This window comes from Diceros bicornis, chromosome 8 (assembly GCF_020826845.1).
Source record: "Diceros bicornis minor isolate mBicDic1 chromosome 8, mDicBic1.mat.cur, whole genome shotgun sequence".
Taxonomy (NCBI): Eukaryota; Metazoa; Chordata; class Mammalia; order Perissodactyla; family Rhinocerotidae; genus Diceros; species Diceros bicornis.
In genome coordinates, this window is record NC_080747.1 from 77,551,483 (window position 1) to 77,572,671 (window position 21,189).

At 36.3% G+C, this 21,189-nt stretch overlaps 1 protein-coding gene across 4 annotated transcripts in view; it reads left to right on the forward strand.

The window, feature by feature from the left end:
• The window catches only part of SMARCAD1 (SWI/SNF-related, matrix-associated actin-dependent regulator of chromatin, subfamily a, containing DEAD/H box 1), a 77,426-nt gene that overhangs the window by 13,047 nt on the left and 43,190 nt on the right, over positions 1 to 21,189 (forward strand). For 2 of the 4 annotated variants that reach the window (XM_058547514.1, XM_058547515.1), the window contains exons 3-6: positions 2,281 to 2,458; positions 9,646 to 9,817; positions 12,920 to 12,986; positions 18,805 to 18,923. In XM_058547514.1, coding sequence (XP_058403497.1) covers positions 2,281 to 2,458; positions 9,646 to 9,817; positions 12,920 to 12,986; positions 18,805 to 18,923 — 536 coding nt within the window. The remainder of the gene's footprint in view (positions 1 to 2,280; positions 2,459 to 9,645; positions 9,818 to 12,919; positions 12,987 to 18,804; positions 18,924 to 21,189) is intronic. The other 2 variants (XM_058547516.1, XM_058547518.1) reach the window with 2 other exon arrangements.

Consider the following 21,189-nt stretch of genomic DNA (forward strand, 5'->3'; position numbering starts at 1 on the left):
ATCAAGTTCAAGAAATGCTAGTTTTCCTAATACTCTAATAGAATTTTTAGACCCCCAAGCAGTTAGGTATTTAAATGGCTAGTTTTGAAAAGGTTATTCTTCATTTTGAATAAAGAGATTTTATAAGAAAAGTGGCCAATCCAAATCATTTTGCCATAGCCCTTTTAAAACATAAGAAAGCAGGACACCATTGTTGAACTGTTCAAATGATGTGCATTAGTTTTAGGTCAGATTTTTGAGGGGCCAGCCCAGTGACATAGTGGTTAAGTTCGTGTACTCTGCTTCAGTGGCCTGGGGTTCACAGGTGTGAATCCCAGGTACGGACTTAGGCACCACTCGTCAACCAATGCTATGGCGGCATCCCATATACAAAATAGAGGAAGATGGGCCCGGCTGTTAGCTCAGGGCCCATCTTCCTCAGCAAAAAGAGGAAGATTGGCAAGGGATGTTAGCTCAGGGCCAATCTTCCTCACCAAAAAAAAAAATATTTTTGATATAGTAAAGATCTAAATTTTTAGTTTTATGTGTGATTTGTGATATATCAGGAACATTTCGTAAAAGCATAGTTTGTAGTACCTTTGTACTTATTTTACAGGAGTTGGACTATAATTTTATTACTTTCCATAATTATCAGAGTTTGTAATTGTCTTCATATTTATGTCAGTTAACATAGCTGTGATTTGTTCCAATGCCAAGTTTTTCACCCAGGGCACAGTCTACATTTATAAAATCGTTCTTTTGGAAAAAACATCATTTGCTTTTTGGTGGTGTTGCTAGGACTTCATTGTAGGAAGTAAAGAAGTGTTGTTGTATCCTTGAGGCAAATAGTAGTTATGTAGGTCTTGGTTAATGTTATTTACAAATATAGCTCGTGAGCCTCATAGTAATTTTTGCTACTGTTTTGTGACAGTTAATGGGGGGAGGCCAAGAGTTTTAGAGTGTAACGATTTAGACTTTGGAGCTTGGATTTCAGATCTGCTACTTTCTCCTGTATAACTTTGAGTAAGTTGCTTTCTCTAAACCTTAGTTTATCTGTAAAATGGTAATATAATGTGTGCCCTTGGGGTTATTGTGAGGATTAAAAATGTTTGTGTTTCCCTTGAGGACTTGATAGTGACCTAAAAAGTAGTTAATGGTAGCTATTGTTTTTTAAATTGACACCTTTGAACTGAAGATTCATGTGGTCATTGTTTTTTAACATACACTCACTAGACCAAGGCACTGACTACTTTCACTTTAGTATGAATTCCTTAAATCTGATCTCTTCTTCCTCGAATATACAAGGGAGAGTAATTTTTGAACTCAGGCCTTGGAGATAGGAGATGTTGGTCGAATACTTTACCTCACCCGTTTTAGACAGACAGATGATGCCAACTTTATTAGTTTGTGAGGGCTGCCATAACTAAATACTACAGCATGGGTGGCTTAAACAACAGGCATTTTTTTTTCTCATAGGTCTGGAGGCTAGCATTCCAAGATCAAGGTGTTGACAGGTTTGGTTTCGTGTCGATTCCTCTCCTTAGCTTGCAGATGGCCACCTCACTGTGTCCTCACATGGCCTTTCCTCTGTGTATGCACATCCTTAGTGTCTCTCTCTTCTTATAAGGAGATCAGTCATATTGGATTAGGGCCCCACCCTAATAGCCTCATTTTAACTTAATCACCTTTTGAAGGCTCTGTCTCCACATACATTACATTTTGAGGTACTGGGGGTTGGAACTTCAACATACGAATTTTAGAGGGGATGTAATTCAGCGTTTGCTTGAGAGCTAATGTTTATCGGATACTGGCCATGTGCTAATTACTGAACTAAATGCTTAAGATATATCATCTGATTTTATGTGCACATTAGCCCTGTGATTATTAGCATCTCTGTTTTACGGGTGAGGACACTGAGACTTACAGAGAGTAAATAACTTGGCTAAGAGACACAACTGAAATTCAGCTCTTTTGGGCTCTAGTGTTCATGTTCTTAGGCAAGAACTGGGTACTAGGAAATACAAGCACAGAGAGAAAAGGATTAGAATATAAAACGCAAACCTCTGTTTTGCCATTTCCACTCACCTCTTGCTAGTAAGTAATCTGTGAAATGGAAAATCGTTTAACACCAGCCGTTGTTGACTATTAATTTTTTCTTTAAAAAGTAGTAGGAATTTTTGGTTTTAGAGTGGAAACAGTGAATAAAGTTAAAGATTTTTAGTGCATGATTGTAATTATCAAAAACAAATTGTTTTATTTTCAAATTGCTCAAAATACCTTTCTACTTTTCTTCTTTTGCAGAAGATTCTAGTGTTCCAGAAACTCCAGAAAATGAAAGAAAAGCAAGTATATCATATTTAAAGAATCAAAGAGGAATCCAGTATATTGATTTGTCTTCTGATAGTGAAGACATTATTTCCCCAAATTGCTCTAGTACAGTTGAAGAGAAAAAATTCAACAAAGACACAGTGATTATAGTGTAAGCAACCTAATAGATTCATTATATTTGCATGTGACATTTTTTCAGAAAAAGTTACTTAATATGAAATATTTTAGTGACGCCCCCGCTCCCTGTTTTTTGGCCTTTTCCCGACTGCATCTTGGTTATTTTCCCCTAACTTAGAGGTGTAGAGAGGTACTGTGTGTGTGTGTGTGTGTGTGTGTGTGTGTGTGTGTGTTTCTGGCTAACAGGGACTTTCAATAAAAGGTTTAGTGAGAGCAGATATTTAATTTTTTTAGCCCTCCATAGATAGGGGAGTTATTTTAACAAGTACATTTGCTCATCTATAACTGCTTTGTGATTTGGTCTTGAGTCCCAGTGTCAAATCCTTTTAACATTTTTTGGGCACATTCTATGAGCTAGCATGGAGTTTGTATTATAGTCAGGTAGAAAGACAATAAATAAGTAAAAAATGCAATATGTCAAATAATAAATATTATGGGCAAAAGGGAAGGGAAATTTGGAGTTCAAGGCTGTGGTAGGGGCATGGTTTCTAAAGAGCGCTGTTGGAAAAGGCTTCATTGAGAAGATGATGCTTGAGCAAAGACCTGAAGAGGGTAAGAAGGTGACCCATATGGATATGGTGGGGGCAGGGCATGGTATCCTGTGCATTGGGAATAGCCTGTGCAATGACCCTGAAGTAGTATTACACCTGGTGTTTTTGAGGAAAGTAGGGGACAAAAGATGCAGAGTGAAGGACCTGAGGTTACAGGTAAGGAGTAGGGTAGAGGAGGGGCTTAATCATGTTAAGTCCATAGGCTGTTTGGCTTTTATTCTAAATGAGATGGGAACCTAGTGGAGGATATTTTATTCCTGATGAGATGGGGAAGCTAATAGAGCATATTGAGCAGAGGAGTAACATAATCTGACTTATATGTTTAAAAGGTCTTTGAGGCTGTAGGGGAGCAGTAGTGGAAGCATGAATACTGTTGTAATAACCCAGGCAAGAAATTATGGCTGCTTAGACCAGGCTAATGCTTATGGAAATGATAAGAAATGGTTAGATTCTTTTTTTTTTTTTCTTTTAAACTTTTTTTTTTTTTTTGAGGAAGATTGGCCCTGAGCTACCATCTGTTGGCAATCTTCCTCCTTTTCTCCCTTGTTCTCCCCAAAGCCCCAGTAGATAGTTGTATGTCATAGTTGCACATCCTTCTAGCTGCTGTATGTGGGATGCTGCCTCAGCATGGCTTGATGAGCATTGAGTAGGTCCACGCCCAGGATCCGAACTGGTGAACCCTGGGCCACTGAAGCGGAGCACCCGAACTTAACTGCTATGCCACTGGGCCAGACCCAGAAGTGGTTAGATTCTGGATACACTTTGAAAGTAGAACAGAGAGGATTTTTTGACGCGTTTCATATGGGGTGGGAGAGAAAGGAGTCAAGGATGACCCTGAGATTTTTGGTTTGAGGAACTGGAAGGATGGAGTCACCATTAACTGAGATAAGGAATACTGTTTTGAGTGTGGTTGGGAAGCACCTTTTGAAGGAAAGATCTGAAGTTCAGTCTTGAGCATGCTGTGATTGAGAAGACTCTTAGACATCTAAGCAGAGATATCAGGTAGGCAGTTGGATTTAGGACATTTGAGTTCTGGGGAGAGGTCTAGCTTACATATCTAAATTTCAGAGTTGTGAGAATATAGATTTGACATTTAAAGTCAAAAAAAAAGTGAAGTCATATGATTAGATGAAATCACTAAGTGACCCTAGTGTAGCTGGAAAAGGGAAGATCTCTTTGTTGAAGGACTTAGACCATGGAAACTCTGGATTTTAGGAAAAGGGAGATGAGAAGAAACCTGTAGAAGGTTCTGAGAAGGAGTAGTCATTGAAGTAAGAGAAAAGTTAAAAGGTTGTGTGATCAGAAGCTAGGTGAAGCAAGTGCTGCAAGAAGTAGTGAGAGATCGAGACTGTCCGCTGCTAAGGGGAGGACTTGCTCTTCAAAGGAACTTCTTTTTATCATTAGCCATGACAAACATGCCTTTATCCTGAACTTCACTCTGAAATAAAAAAAAGTAAAGATCTGTGTGGGTAATCCTAAGGAAAATTGATATATTAGGACCCCACTTTTTACTTTTTATTTTGAAAAAATTTTAAACTTATAAGAAAGTTGCAAAAATAATATAATCACCTCCCACAATCCTTTCAAAAAGATTCAGTCATAGTTAACATTTCCCCACATTTGCTTGTCACCTTCTTCATAAATAATAATTAACATTGCTACTGAATCTTTTGCCTCTAATAATTTCACATTTATCTCCTAAGAACAAGGTCATTCTCTTACATAACAAAAGTAGCATTTCAGATTCAGAAATACAAAATTAACATGGGTACAATACTATTATCTAAAATACAGTCCATATTTAAATTTTACCAGTTATCCCAATAATGTTCTTTATAATGGTACTACTCAAACTTCTGGTTTATAAATAAGATATGTGCCCTAGAATGTAAATCAACACACTGATTCTTTCACCAAGAAAGTCTTGTAATGAAAAAAAAAAAAAATCTGCTGAACTAAGCAATGTGCTTAGTAATGTAGTTGTTTTACATTCTGGTGTAAGTTCCTTATCTTGTCACGGACAGATAACAAACAGTTTGAGTTCGAGGACTAGCAGTCAGTCCATGGACCATACTTTGAGTAGTATTTCATAGTAATTTTTTTCCCTAGCATCATAATGTTGGATTTAGTTTGTCATGTCTCTTTAGACTCATTTAATCTGAAACAGTTTCTCAGTGTTTTTTTGTCATGATATTGACCTTTGAAGGTCACAGGCCAGTTTTTTTACCATGTCTCAATTTATGTATACCTGATGTTTTTTCATAATTAAATTTAGATGAGTGGCAGGAATACTACGTAATGATTTTGTGTCCTTCTCAGTGTATCATGTTAGGAGACACACTGTTATCACTTTGTCCCGTTATTGGTGAAGTGAACTTTAACCACTCAGAAACCTGCTAGGTTTCTCCTATAAGGTTACCATTTTCCCCTTTGTAATGATTACTCTGTAGGGAGATACTTTGAGACTGGATAATGATCCTTTTCCCTAGTGGACTTGCACTCAGTAATTTTAGTATCTATTGATGATTCTTGCCTGAATCAGTTATTATAATGATAGTTGCAAAATGGTGGTATTCTGACTAGCATTCTAGAACTTATACTTTATTTGGTATTCTATAGAATTTTCCCTTTCTTTCCTATTTATTCATATATTTATATAGTACAGTAAATATAAAAATGGAGTCATAGATGCTTATTTGTTCAGTGGATTATAATCCATTACTATCATTATTCATTGTGATGTTCAAATTGCTCAGCTTTGGCAGGCAAGGGCCCCTTCAAGCGGTCTCTGGTTTTGAGAAGGTCTTATCACTTTTTCAGCCTCTCCCTTACGGCACAAGATGTTCCAGACTAGTACTTTGCCTATCCCAGCCTGAAATTAGAATTAGCCATTTCTCCAAGTAGCAATGGTTCCTTTTAGTAGGGAATGATATTTGAAAATCTGGGGAAAAGGAGGTGTTCTTTTCTTTGCTATTGGGTGAGGTGGCGGTTATGTCATTGCCCTTTAAACAGAATGGGCTAGGAAGTAAGAGAGAGGGAGGGAAAATGTGTGAGTGTTGTGTTTTTGTTTTTTTAAGTCCTGAGTTTATAACGATACCATTAATTCTGATCTACCACTACAAGGCTCTTCCTTGCCCCTCCTGTGTTTCCTTCTCTGACAGTGAGAACTGCTTCTACCAATATCAGTACATTTACTAATTTGCTCAGTTATCGAGTATATATAAAATAGTTTCAGAATTGCTATAATCATACCACTTGACCATTAAGCCCACTAAGAGTTCAAGATTTGTTTATAAGTTTTATTTTGTCTTTATATTGAACGTAAAGGGTCAAAGTACTTGGATTATTTATTTAAGTTTTACTCTATGTTATTCACTTGAAGTATAGTTTGGTTCATTAATTTCTGTTTGTATTCCTTTTAGGGGTTTTCCATTATCCCTTTTTTTAAAATTTTATTTTTGAGTAAAAAAGATGCCAAAAATCATAACTCTGCATAGAGGGTGAACTCACACATGTGCTCAGAGAAGTATTACTTCCTGTCCCTTCTCCTTCCAACCCCCACCCTCCTCCCACCTCAGAACTAACCAGTTTGTGTAGTTTCTAGTCATACTTTGTTTCCCTTTCCTATGTCTTTTTTCTTCTTGTTTCTTATACAAAAGATAGCACACTACATTCATATATGTGTACATACTTTTGTTCTTTGTTTTATTCACTTAGTGGTATATATATCCTGGAAATCATATCAGCTCATAGAAATCCTTATTCTTTTCCACGACTCCGTAGTACTGCATTGTCAGAATGCTCCATAGTTATAATCAGTTCCCATGCATGGGCCATTTTGGTTATCAGGGTTTCTTAACCTTGACACTATTAACATTTTAGGCAAGATAATTCTTTGTTTGAGGAGCTGTCCTGTACATTATAGGATGTTTAGCAGAAGCCCTGACCTCTGCCAGCTAGATGCCAGCAGCACTTCCCTATTCAAGACAATCAAGAATGTCTCCAGACATTGCCAAATATCCTCTGGAGGCAAAACCACCCCCCTTTTGAGAACCACTGGTAGAGGTAATAGTCGGAAACTCTGGCAGGTAATGCAATCTCCCAGGAAGCATTAACAGACAGGAAGGAGCTGAAGATAGAATCCTGGGTAACACTGGCAATTCTAGAAGGTGAGCAAAAGAAGAGCAGCCTTCTACAGAGATTAGGGTTAGGCTGAGAGTTAAAGGGAAAATCAGAAGTAATAATGCTGCAGAACCATGGGGTGAGGGTGGGGATAGGACCAGATTTTTGAAGAGCAGCAGTGTATGCGACCACAAAGGAATAGATAACCAATGAAAGATTTTTATCACAGTCAACATTTTAGAGGATATTATTGCCTTTGGAGAGAACAGTTTCACCAAAATGGTAGGGCAGAAGATTGTTTTATATCTTAAAACAGTGAGTTGAGAACTATATAGGAAATGAGGAAGTAGAAAATCAGTCTCAGAAACTTTGTGAAGGAGAGGAGAGTTTGCTCATCTCACTGCTGTGTCCACAACGCCTAGATCCCCTGGCACATTGAATTGATGCACTCGTGCACACATTGGAGGCTTGGAGGAGAAGCTTGAACAGAGAGAAACAATTTGGGAGAGAAGATAGTAGACAGTTAAAGCAGAATCCGTAGGAAGCAGAAAGGGCTAGAATCCCTGAGCACTGAGAGGGGACTTCACCTTCAACATAAGGGAACGACTTTATCTGAGAGCTGAGAAAAGAACATGAAGTGGGCAACTCTTGTTCTTCTAGATTTTTTCTTTTATTTTTAAAGCTTCAGACATACAAGAAAATGGAAGAATATACAGTGAACACCTATATACCTATCACCTAGATTTAACAATGGTTAATATTTTTCCTTGTTTGTTTCATTGTTTCATTGAAACAATTATTATTATTAGCTGAAGTATTTTAAAGTCAATTATAGACATCCCAACATTTCTCCCTTTAATACTAGGTTATACATCCCCCTTCCTCCCCCCAAAAAATATTGTTGTCAGTGAACAATTCTCTAGGTCATCTAATTCCCAGTTTATATTCAGATTTCATGTGTTTTGTAGCTGGTTTTTCAAACCAGGATCCAAAACAAGGAACATCCTCTGCATTTGGATGTTATGACTCTTAACTCGCTTTTGATCTTAAGGGCTCCACTCCCCTCCTCCTCTTTTTTAAGGATTTTAACTTATTGAAGAGATTAAGTCTTAGAGAAAATAGATTTTTCTGATTGTTTCCTCATAGTAGTATTGAATTTATTCCTCTATCGCTTATATTTCCTGTGAATTGGACATTAAATCCCAAGGCATGATAAGATTCATGGTCAACATTAATACTACGTCAAGAGGCATGTGAGTTTGATCATGAGTCTGATCACTAGGTTAAGGTTGCCATGGCCAGAAAAGTAAGGATCTTTAAAGTGGTTATCCGGGGCAGGAATTGTAAAAGGATTCCAAACTGAATGCTTTTCATTTTCTCGGTGAACTAAGAGGCAAAATCAGGTAGGGAGCATGAACGTGGTGAGGCAGAGTTAAAATTCAGAGTTGAGTAGTACATCAGGAATGAGAAGTCTGGGTGTAATAGAAAGGGAGCACATGTAATTGTCTTCAAATACTGAAGGACAGGCATATTGATAAAGGAAGAAAGTTCCAAGTTCAAGCTTGTTCAAATATGTATTCCTGGTCCTTGAGAATCTGCTTTTAAATGTTTTCAGGGGATTCTTAGGCATAACCAGTCCCCTAACAGGCACGACTGAACTAACATGAATGGATATAGAGAAGTTACTAAAATACAGGTATTGGATATGTGTCTAAGAGAGCTGTCTAAAAATAGAATTAGCTGCATAGCAAAGTCTGCATTATCTGATACGATACTAGGAATATACTTAACTATATTCTCATCTTGCTTTCTTTCTCTGATCTTTATAACTTCTACCCATTTGTTATACTTCTACTTTCTCATCTCCATAATGTCTACCATGATAGAAAACCAAAATTTTAAAATGAGATTTTTCTGTTTGGGAGATAGAGGAGTAAAATTTGGCTCAAAATGTCTTTTGTATAGGGTAAACACATAACTTGAAATGGAATGAGATTGAAGTTAGTTGTTATAGAATAAAGCCTTATGTGGAGTAAATGCTCCTTTCCTACTGCAGAAATGTTTTGTTCCTGGCAGAGGTTCTGATATTGAATGAGACCATTCCAATTTTGACACTTAGATTCTGATCATGTAGGTAGCCCATGGAAATTCTTTTATCTTTGTATTAGTGTAGGCTTCGTAGTTTCTCAGGAGCAACATGACAATACTCATCTTTTATGCAGAGTACAGGTAAAAAAAAGAGTAGGAAAGAGAAGGTGGGCTTGCAGTAAATATGTGTGGATTGTAACAGAAAAAATGCCAGGTATTTGTTGTTCTTTTCCATCCCAGCCCAGATAATTTGAGATATTTTCAAAGTATGCTGACCTTGGGACTGTACATTTATATACCTAACAATACTGAAATGAAAAAGTTGTTTTAATCTTTAATAGATATAGATTGCATTAGTAATACATTAAAATATTGTGTTTTTTTCTAAAAATATTTTTAGTTCCGAACCATCTGAAGATGAAGAGTCCCAAGGCCTTCCTACCATGGCAGGTAGAAATAATAATGATATTTCAGAATTGGAAGACCTTTCGGAACTGGAAGACCTTAAAGATGCTAAACTTCAGACCTTGAAGGAACTTTTTCCACAAAGAAGTGACAGTGATTTGCTTAAGGTTATACCCTTTTATGGCAATTGGTTGTTATAGCTGTAACGAAGATTAAAATCTCTCCTATATGCAGTACTGTATTTAGTGCATAGTCATTTTTCAAAAGATACCTTATGTTTGAAGACAATTAGTAACTTTTATTTTATGTAATTATAAAGGTGAATGCCAGAGATTTACTTGTTGAGAGTCAACTTATTAATACATGAGGTTCATTCACCTATAAATAATATAATAATTTGAGCTTCCCTCAATAGCTCACATAGATTGTGAATTTTTTTGTGTTTGAATGGTTCTAAAATGGGGATGACCCTTCCCCTGTCTCCCACTAGAAACTCTCAGAAGTGTCAGGAGGTTTTTGTTTTTGTTTTTTTTCATAATGACCAGGGGTTGCTATTGACATTTAGTGCCATGGGGCCAGGGACGTAAACACCCTACAATACTGAGGATAGTCCTGCATAACGATAGAATTTTCCTGCCAGTAGCACCCTTGCTGAGAAACATTGATTGAACTGTAGAAACAAAATTAGGTGGCTGTGGTTTGACTGTAATAGGTATCTCTTATAAGAGAAATAAAAATTGACCATTCAATTAAGTTTTAGATAGAGACTAAATCTCTGAAGGTTAGTAATAGTTTATCCCTAGCTCTATCACTTATTAGTTGAATGATTTGAATGATCTTAGGGGAATCATTTAATTGCAGGTTGATAGTTTTGTCACTTTGTATTAATTGTCACCACCACCTCCCCAATTCCCCTCCCCTAATCTGCAGCTGAGGAGGTACCATATCTTTATGGGCTAGGCAGGTGGCTGCAGTGGTGGACACTGGCATACCATATAGTACATGCTTTTTCTAAAAGGGGTAGCTGCTCCTTAGCTTCAGCAGGATATGGCCATACAGTATTGATGTTAGCCCATTTTAATCAGATATTCAGATTTTTCAAGTAAAGTGGAAAGGCTGGGTTTTTATTTAGTGTTGATCATCCATTTAATAGCTTTATTAGATATAATTTAAATGCCATAAAGATCAACTATTTAAAGTGTATAATTTAGTGGTTTTTAGTATATTTACAAAGTTGTGCAACCATCACCATAATCTTAATTTAGAACATTTTAATCATTCCGAAAAGAAGTCCTGTAACCCGTGAGAAGTCACTCCACATTTCCCTCCCCCAGCCCTAGGCAACTGTTAATCTCTGTCTTTAGAGATTGGCCTGTTCTGGACATTTTGTATAAATTGGATCATATAACATGTGATCTTTTGTGACTGGCTTCTTTCACTTAACATGTGGTTTTGAGGTTCATCCATGTTGTATCAGTACTTCGTTACTTTTTATGGAAACTAATTTAAAGAAAGAAAAAAGCAAAAATACTGTTTAGCCCAAAAAAACATGTTGGAACCAAAGGTGGTCTTGGACCTGCTAGTTTGAACTCTAGTGTAGATTGCATTATTCATATTGTTCTCTGATATTTTTAACATGAATCTTTTTTTCCCAAATCATTTTGATACCTTTTTAGTGTTAGCTAAATGAAACTTTAGTGGTATCTTAGGTCTCCATTTTTCTCTGCTAGCAGTGTTACCTGCCTCCTGATGTGATTTTTTTTCTAGAAAAAGAAGGAAGGAAATGTAGCCATTAGTAGCCACTAGTAGCAACCCTTACAGTGTTGGAAAGAGCTTTCAACAGAATAAACATGATGGAGTATTAAAATATTCAACATAAAGGAACAAGTCTCAGTTGAAAAATACTTTAGCTTGATTGCCGATTTTTTTGTGTAGTTCAAGGGGAATTATTTCCTGTAGAAATATTTATCTCTAATTTTATAATTACAATGGGAAAATAGAATTGATATACAGACTTTGTATGTATGTTTCATTAATTAGTATCTGAAATTTTGGGAATTGAACATATCACTTGCTCCAAAGCAGAGCACTCTCTTGAAGTAATCTGGATTTCAGGTGATCCCCATCATTTCAAGAGATTTAAAGATGACATGTATAAATTACTCTACGAAGGCTTTTAGACCCATATAAAAAATTCATAAGTTATAAAATATAAATTTAGTCATGAGCTTGATAAGAATGTGCTTTGGCTATTTTGAAAATGAGGAGGGGTTGACAGGGTGTCTGATGATCCAAGATTAGGAAAGCTAGTATAGAAGAGAGTACTTTCATTTGATTTAAGCCCCTTTCATTTAATACAAAAATAGCTTATTGATAAAAGTAAGATCTTTTTAAAACAAGTAACTCATTGAAAATATGGGAAACTATAGCAAGAGCAAAATATGGGATGTTCAGTTTCTTCTGAAATCCAAAATGTTATAGAACAGTGTAAAAAATAGCATATTGAAACTTAATTATGTAAGTAATATACGAATATGTTCTTGAACAAATTCAAGCAATTCAAAAATAGAGTGAAAATCAAAACCCTTTATCCCACTCATCTTAAGAAGCATTAGCTTTTAAAAAATGCAGAGTTGTGGCTTATTTTTTCAGAAATAAGAAATACTATAAATGTCTGTCAGTCTCTCTCACATATGCACACACACCCAGTGATTAGACACGTAAGTAGGAAGTTTTTAAGACTTCGGTGCACAACCTTGTAATTACCAAAACCTTGAATATACTGTACATATTTGACTATATTTTAATTTTTCCTTTATAGTGATAAGTAAATCTGATACATTTTAAGATGCTTAGGTAAGTTCAGACTTTTTAGATAAGCCAGGTTTTCTGAAGATTTATCATAGGACTTAATGGACTTAAACTGTGACATACCTGTTTCCCCACCTTGTGTATATTTAATATATTTGTTCTTAAATACAGTCATGTGCGGCATAACGACTTTTTTGGTCAATGACTGATACAACGCATACACAGTGGTGGTCCCATAAGATTAGTACCAGGTAGCCTAGGTGTGTAGAAGGCTCTACTGTCTAGGTTTGTGTAAGTGTACTCTGTGATGTTCACACAACGACGAGATTGCCTAACGACACATTTCTCAGCACGTATCCCTGTTGTTAAGTGACACATAACTGTTTTTTGATAACTTTATGAAATAATTGTTATTAAAGTGTTATTTTTAAAACATTAATCTTTTCTCATTCTGTTAGTTGATTGAATCAACAAGCACTATGGATGGAGCAATTGCTGCTGCCTTGCTGATGTTTGGTGACGCAGGTATGTCTGACTTAGTTTCAAGCCAAGTTGATTCATTATTATATAATAATAAATATCTTCTTATTTTTGATATTGCTCTACAATTTACCAAGCTCTCTCGTGAATTCTTACAGGAACCTTATGAGGTATTAATAGCTTCAGTTTTTTAAGAAGGTTAAGGTTAACGTTAAGAAGGTTAAGTGACTTACCTGAGATCATAAGGTTCTTAAGGTTAACTTTAAGAAGATTAAGTGATTTACCAAAGGTCATACAGCTCTTTGGAAACTGCATTTTCTAGGTTGATTTCCCCCCCTACAAAAGGGGAGAGGTGGTTTTTCATTGTAATTTTGCTTGTTTTCTACAAATCAAATCTCATATCAGAAGTTTTGGAAGGTATATTTTCTTTCTTAAAGTGTCCTTTCTAATTGCATTGTGGTTTTATTTACAGGTCTACAAATCTGAGTCAGTAGAAACATAATGTCTTGTGGAAAGTCATAGCTGGTAATCAGCATTCCTTCATTTAGTAAATATTTATGCTATGTTCCAGGTTGAGGATACAAAAATAAATGCATTTGAAGGAGCTTGCAATATAAAAGCACTTTCAATTTTTTTAGTAAATGCCATCTAGATTTTCTTTTTTTTCTTTGTTTTTTTTTCTTTTCTTTTTAAATTTTTTTTAATTTATTTTATTTTTTTCCCCCCAAAGCCCCAGTAGATAGTTGTATGTCATAGTTGCACAGCCTTCTAGTTGCTATACGTGGGACGCGGCCTCATCGTGGCCGGAGAAGTGGTACTTGGGTGCGCGCCTGGGATCCGAACCCGGGGCTGCCAACAGCGGAGCGCGCGCGCTTAACCGCTAAGCCACGGGGCCGGCCCTAGATTTTCTTTTTTCTAACTTGTACATACCAAACAAGTAAAAGGTAACCTGTAATCCCACTATAAAAAAAGTATTTAAATTGAGGCTGGCCTGGTGGCATAGTGGTTAAGTTCATACACTCTGCTTCGGCGGCCTGGGGTTTGAGGGTTCAGATCCTGGGCACAGACCTACACACTGCTCATCAAGCCATGCTGTGGCGACATCCCACATACAAAATAGAGGAAGGCTGATCTGATGTTAGCTCAGGGCCAGTCTTCCTCACCAAAAACAAGAGAGAAAAGTATTTAAATTAAGGAATGAAAGCAAAGCCACATCCATTAACTACTTTTAAGTTTGCTTTGCATCATTCTCCAACTTTTCCTATGCTTATACACACCATTATACAACTTAATGCAATTATAATGTTAATTTGCATTAAAAAAAACCATCATTTGATGATTTATCATGGATACCTCATCAGTACAATCAGATTTATCTAATTAAAAAATATGGCTCCGTAACATTCCTCTGTGACTACCCATAGGATTAGATTAACATTACTCTGTTTCTGTATTAATTAACATTTATGTTTACATTAGTTCATTATTATAGTATTAAAGTAAATAGCCTTATGAATAAATCTTTATGTTATTATTTCTGTAGGCTAAATTTCAAACTAGAATGCTAAATCAAAGAGTATGCACATTTAAAATTTTATTATGTACTTCCATGTTACTTTTTTTTTTTTTTTGTGAGGGAGATCATCCCTGAGCTAACATCCATGCTAATCCTCCTCTTTTTGCTGAGGAAGACCGGCTCTGAGCTAACATCTATTGCCAATCCTCCTCCTTTTTTTTTTCTTCCCCAAAGCCCCAGTAGATAGTTGTATGTTGTAGTTGCCCATCCTTCCAGTTGCTGTATGTGGGACACGGCCTCAGCGTGGCCAGAGAAGCGGTGCGTCGGTGCGCGCCCAGGATCCGAACCCGGGCAGCCAGCAGCAGAGCGCGCGCACCCAACCGCTAAGCCACCGGGCCGGCCTCCATGTTACTTTTTAAAGGTTGTGCCAAATTATGCTTACATCAACAGTGTGTGAATAAATACCCGCTTCCCTAAGTAGATTTTTTTTCAGTTTTTAAAAATTTTTTGGAAACTTAAAAATATATAAAAAATAGTATAATTTGTTCCCATCAGCCCATCATCCCCCTTTAACAATTATCTACCTCATTTTTACCCCCACTAAGTGGATTATATTAGAGTGGTTCCAAGGATATTATTTCATACACATGAAGTGTTTTAAATCTTTAATTTTTTCCAGTCTGAGTAAGGGAACAGTATCGTGGTGTGTGGGCACCTTCTACACAGAATGTTAAGATTCTTCCTTTTCTTTTCATGTACTAGCTGTGTGACCTTAGGCAGTGTTGCCTAACTCTTCTATGTCTATGTTTCCTTAGAAGTAAAATAGTATGATAACAGTACCAAACTCATAGGTTGTTGTGACAAAGTGATAAGGTTTATGTAAATTTCTTATTGTAGTGCATGGCATATAGTAAGTACATAGTATGTGTTGGCAGGTATTTGTTCTTAAGGGCCATCTGATGATAGAAAATGGTACAGGAGAACGTTGACTGTATCTTCCTCATTACTGTATCCCTAGCATTTACCGTAAAAGTTCCTAAAAATGGTAGGCTCAGTTAACATTTGTCGAGTTACAAAATGGTTAGGGAAATTTTACGTATTCTTTCTTGTCCTCATATCTCAGTATTCTATAATCTTTCCATTGAAAAATTTGAAGAATAACTTCATTCCACAGTAGTGTCTAATCTTTTTTCTCTTGAGCAATTTATATCATTCAACTTATTCATTAATTTAACGGCTAATTATTGTGCACCCATGGTTGGTGCCAGATGCTATTTTAGGCACTGAGGATGCATAAGGAAACAAAATGGACAAAACCCCGCCCTCCTCGAGTTTACAATCCTCATTAAATTTGAACTTCAGCTGGGTTTTTTTCTTCTCATTCTTATACTGTACTTTGATGTTATTTCTTTTTAAAAAAATGTTAAGTGGCAAATTACAAGGAAAGAAGAAATCAGTGTTTCCTTGTTTTTCAAGTCAACTTCCACGCTTCCTCTTGGAATGGACAGGACAGTCCTATCAGTCATTTTCATCTTTCCTACAGTACACTTGTGAGGTAATACATAGGATGACAGCTTTGTCTCACCAGAATAAGATAACCTTCAATATACTGTATTATTAAGACAGGAAGGTATTTTTGGTATATTAGGACAATTTTCAACAAAAGGCCTTTTAAATACCTGTAAGACATCTTAGTTCCACAAATCATGATGTTGGACATTGGTTTTACCAGAAATTATAATCTTTTATAGACAATATCATCCTGCATATTAAACAATAAGGGTATCTTTTATGCAGTATCTTCTGAAAGTTTTCATTTATGAATACTAAGTTACAAAAACAAAAAATATATATATCCCAAGTTTTTACCCTAGTTTAGAAGGCAAAAATATCAATTTATTGATGTTGTCAGGAGTTTCTCTAGCAATTTCTTCTGCTTCTCTATATATGTATAAGAGTAGTCAAAACATTTTTATGTGACTGTGATCTTATTATATCTACTGTTTTGTAACCTTTTCATTTATTAGAAATATCTTTCCATGTTATTTTATTTTTAAAAGTCTACCTAATTCTTTATAACAGTGACATTTATGTGCGTATCCTAATTTATCTAATATCTTATTGATGGGCATTTAGACACTTCGGTAAAATTTTTGTATGTTTTTCTGTCAGTTTTGTGGAATAAATTTCTAGAAAAGGAATTGTTGGACTAAAAAATATACGCATCTAAAATTCTGAGATGCGTTATTTAGATTGCCTTCCAGAAAGGCTATAACAATTTGTAATGGTTAAAACTGCCTGTTTAGGGGCCGGCCCGGTGGCACAAGTGGTTAAGTGCGTGTGCTCCGCTGCGGCAGCCCAGGCTTTACCGGTTTGGATCCCGGGCACGCACCGACACACCGCTTGGCAAGCCATGCTGTGGCAGCGTCCCATATAAAGTGGAGGAAGATGGGCACGGATGTTAGCCCAGGGCCAGTCTTCCTCAGCAAAAAAGAGGAGGGTTGGCATGGATGTTAGTTCAGGGCTGGTCTTCCTCACAAAAAAAAAAAATAATAATGCCTGTTTGCTCACAGTCTGCTAGGACTGTCCATTTACTGCACTTTAATCTTAGGATGAAAACAAATGGTGTTTATTTTACCTGTCTTTAATGATTAATAAGGCTGAGCATGAGCATCTTGTCAATTTTTTTTCTGTTGAACTGCCTGTTTGTGTTCTTTGTCCATATTTTCTTTAGTTTCATGTTTTATTTTTTGTTTTAAATATTGCATTTAGATGAAATTTATTTTTGTGTGTGAGGTACATCTCTAACTTGCTTTTTTTTTCCTGAAATTGATGATGGGTGTTCCCAATAAAAGATGAGAATTATGAAACACATAATTTAGAAATGATATTTAGTGTAGAATATTAACTTGTTTTCTTTAGATATATGTGAAATTTTTAATTAATAATTATAAATAGAATAGATTTAGATGTAGGTAACTAAGTATTGTGTGCTGTTATGTAACCTTTTGTACTAAAATTTTAGTTGTACATGTTCTCCCACATGTATTTGCAGATTTTTGCCTTGTAGCCATTTTATATACATGTCAAGATTTGGTGACATAATATTAACAAAAGCAACAAGTATAAGCAGATAATTAAGGCTGAAGAATTCTTTATTGACAAAAGAAAGCTCTTGTTCTTTTTAGGAAAGAATTAAACATGGCTTGGTGACATGACAGAAACCGTCTAGTTTGGAGTTTTTTTCAGACTTAGCATATCACTAACAGCACTCATTTAACCACAGCAAGTATAGGCGATGATGGGATGGTGCTCACATTTCCCCCTTTCACAGCAGATGCTGGAAATTAGTTGGCATATGTAGAATGCACATTTACTTTATGAAAAAAATTGGGAGAAAAAGAATTTAAGCATTCATACTGATATGTAATTACTATACTTTAAAATGTTAATGGCATTCAATTTTGTTATAGCTGTATTATGAAATTTTCAGGCTTACAATGTAAAACGTGTCATGTTTCTATTTATTTTGAGTATTGTATTTCTGTCAGTTTTATTTCTAACTGCATAGAGGACTGGTATAATTAATACTGAAATCTTAAACCTTTATAAGCTTTAGCAGATGCTTTCATATTAGCACAGCAATATGTCTCTGGAATTTGCTCTCTGAAAGTGAAAGTATTTAAGAAATAGATAAATGTGTACAAAGTATAAATATGTAACATAACTGCTTAAGATCATGTAAATTGAGTTTTTCTTTCAGCCATGACAGAATACGCAAATTTCCTGTTACCGTTATACTCTCTTATTTTTAGGTTAAAAGCATGAATTGCTTGAGCTCTCTATATCTCAGTTCTTCCTCATTTATAAAATGAGAATATTACTTTGTAGGTTTGTTGTGGAAAGTAAATGAAATGACAGTTATAAAAGCCCTCTGCGAGTACATAGTAGACACAATTATTGGTGTCAGTGTTGCTATTCAGATAAGCCCCACTGATGGGGCTCAACTTTTTTTCCACTGTGGAACACTCGGTTGCTGGAAAGAACCCCTTCCTCCCAATATTGCTCTGTAGAATTACTCATCAACTTAAGAGATGTATATTTTTAGCATTAAATAGTGTGATGGTTTACGAATACGTTTTTACAGTGATTTCTACTTTTGAAAGACTGAAAAGAGTCTCTGTTCACTTTTTCTTCAATTCACTTGACATTTATCAAGTATACATGATATGTAGAGGAAGTGACATTGAGCCTGATGTCAAGAGAACTGTCTACAGATGTATTCAATGTAACATTTTGCCTTTGTTTTGCATTAATGATTCTTCTTATATCCTTGCAAACTTTTAGTGTCCTCTGTTTTAGAAGGTGGTGGACCCAGGAAAAGAAAATTATCTTCTTCTTCAGAGCCATATGAAGAAGATGAATTTAATGATGATCAATCTATTAAAAAGAAAAGACTGGATCATGTAAGTTACAGTTGAATTGCAGTATGGAAAGTAGCTGCTTAAGCACAGAACATGTTGAGTCTGTGGATATCAGACCTGAAAATACACTTGAATGAATCATACTTCTCTCTCACAACTAAGCCAGAAAATTTGTTTGCATTTCATTTGTGATTGTTTTTGCGTTCTTTTTAACTTATCCAGTATTAATTGCTTATCTCTGAGTTATAAAATTAATTTTAAAAAGTATTCTAGTGGTGTGGTAAAATAACTTGGGAAAATATACTTTTAAATTTTATTTCATAAAAGTTATACCTACATATGATTGTACAATACTTATGAAAAACAACTGTTACCACCACCAGCGCCATTTCCTCTTCCCAGGTGGTGACTACTTATACCTCTTCTAAATGACTCGTTTGATATTTAACTGCTTATCTACAAATAATAGTGGTTTTGCTTTTATTGGGTTACTCTAGTTTTCCATTAACTTTTACTTTAGGAATAGAACTACTAAGAGGCCTCCCAGTGAATCTAGACATAGTCCTCCCTGTCTGCATTCATGACAACACAGTTTCTTCTTGGTGATCAAAATCAACATCAGTCACCCCAACCAGCACAGTGACCTCTTTCTTTGCCTGTGATTTAGTGCTATAGGAAGCCCTAAATAGCCAGGCAGCAATCTCTACCCTAATTTAATGGGACACTTATTGTGTCCCTGCGTGAAAGTACTGTTGGCTTGGAAGCTAATACTGATGGGAAGTAAAAATTCTATGAGTGGGTTTTTAGTTATGAGGAATAGCTGTAATGTAAGAGACTAAGCCCATTTGTTAGTTTACAGACGTATGTATAATGGCCGTGGGAGAAATAGCATCATATTGATTGCCGATTGAAAGCATTTACTTTGCTTGTATATCCTGTTGAACAGACATTAGCCTTGTAGGATGCTATGAACAAGTTCATATTCTGAATTTTTACAAAGTAATACCACTGTTCTGTAAGCCATCTGCTTCTAGGTGTTGAGGCACATGGTGAGATCAGTGAATTCCATGAACATGGATCCATAACTTTTCTTCCAGTGAAGTTAGCTACCTGGTCAGAAACATTGTTTGTCACACTGTACTGTGACTGTGAATTAGGCTTTCCATATATCTGCATATGATGCATTAGTTTCCTAAGGCTACCATAACAAAGTACCACAAACTGGATGGCTTAAACAACAGAAATATATTGTCTCACAGTTCTGGAGGATTGAAGTCCAAGATCAAGGTGCTAGTCAGATGGTTAGTTCTTTCTGAGGGCTGTTCCATCCTGCTGTCCTAGCTTCCGGTGGTTTGCTGGCAATCTTTGGTGTTCCTTGGCTTGTAGATCTCTGCCTTCATTTTCACCTTGTGTACTTCCTGTGTGCTTGTCTGTCTCTAAATTTCTTCTTTTTATAAGGATGCTAGTCATTAGATTAGGGCCCACCCTAGTGACCTCACTTTAACTTGATTACCTCAGTAAAGACCCTGTGTCCAAATAAGGTCACATTCTGAGGTACTAGGCATTACTCATCATATGAATTTTGGAAGGACACAATTCAGCCCATAACTGGTGTTGCCAAAAGCAGGTGGATAGAGAAGGCTAATTCGTACTCAGAGTAGGTTTCTATTATTGTCTCTTCCATGATGAAAGGGGTCTAATGTAATCAACTTGCCGCCAGACAGTTGACTGGATCTCCCAAGGAATGGTGCTGCCGTGGGAACTCATTGTTGGGCCCTGCTCTTGACAGGTCAGGTACTCACCAGTAGCAATAGCCAGATAAATCTTGGTATGGGACAGTGATAGCTTGTTGATCTGCATGCACAACCTCAGTCTCTGTTGCCAGGGCCATTTGTCTGTAGAGCCTTTGAGCAAGCATCCAAGTGGCTACGATCTTATTGGTGTTCACAGAATGGATCATCTTGTCCATGTGATTCTTAAAAACTCCCTCTGCAATAGCTGCCCTTTGCTGAACAGTCACATGGAACACTGTTATCCTTGCATTCTGTTCTCAGAAAAACTTATGAGAAGTTCAACAGTGCATCTCCTCCCCAGACTTGTGGTCACTGATCTTCTACTCTTGTTCTCCTTAGCAACTGTCCCTGGTATATCATTGATCTGTACCTCTGGCCGTCTCTTTTATACAAATTAGGCAAGGTGTTCTGCCCAAAGTTGTACACAGGGCTGCTCTCTTAAATGGGATTATATTATAGCAGTTGTTCGTTTTCAGCTGGTTCTAACAATTATGTAAACCCTTTGTAAACAAGTT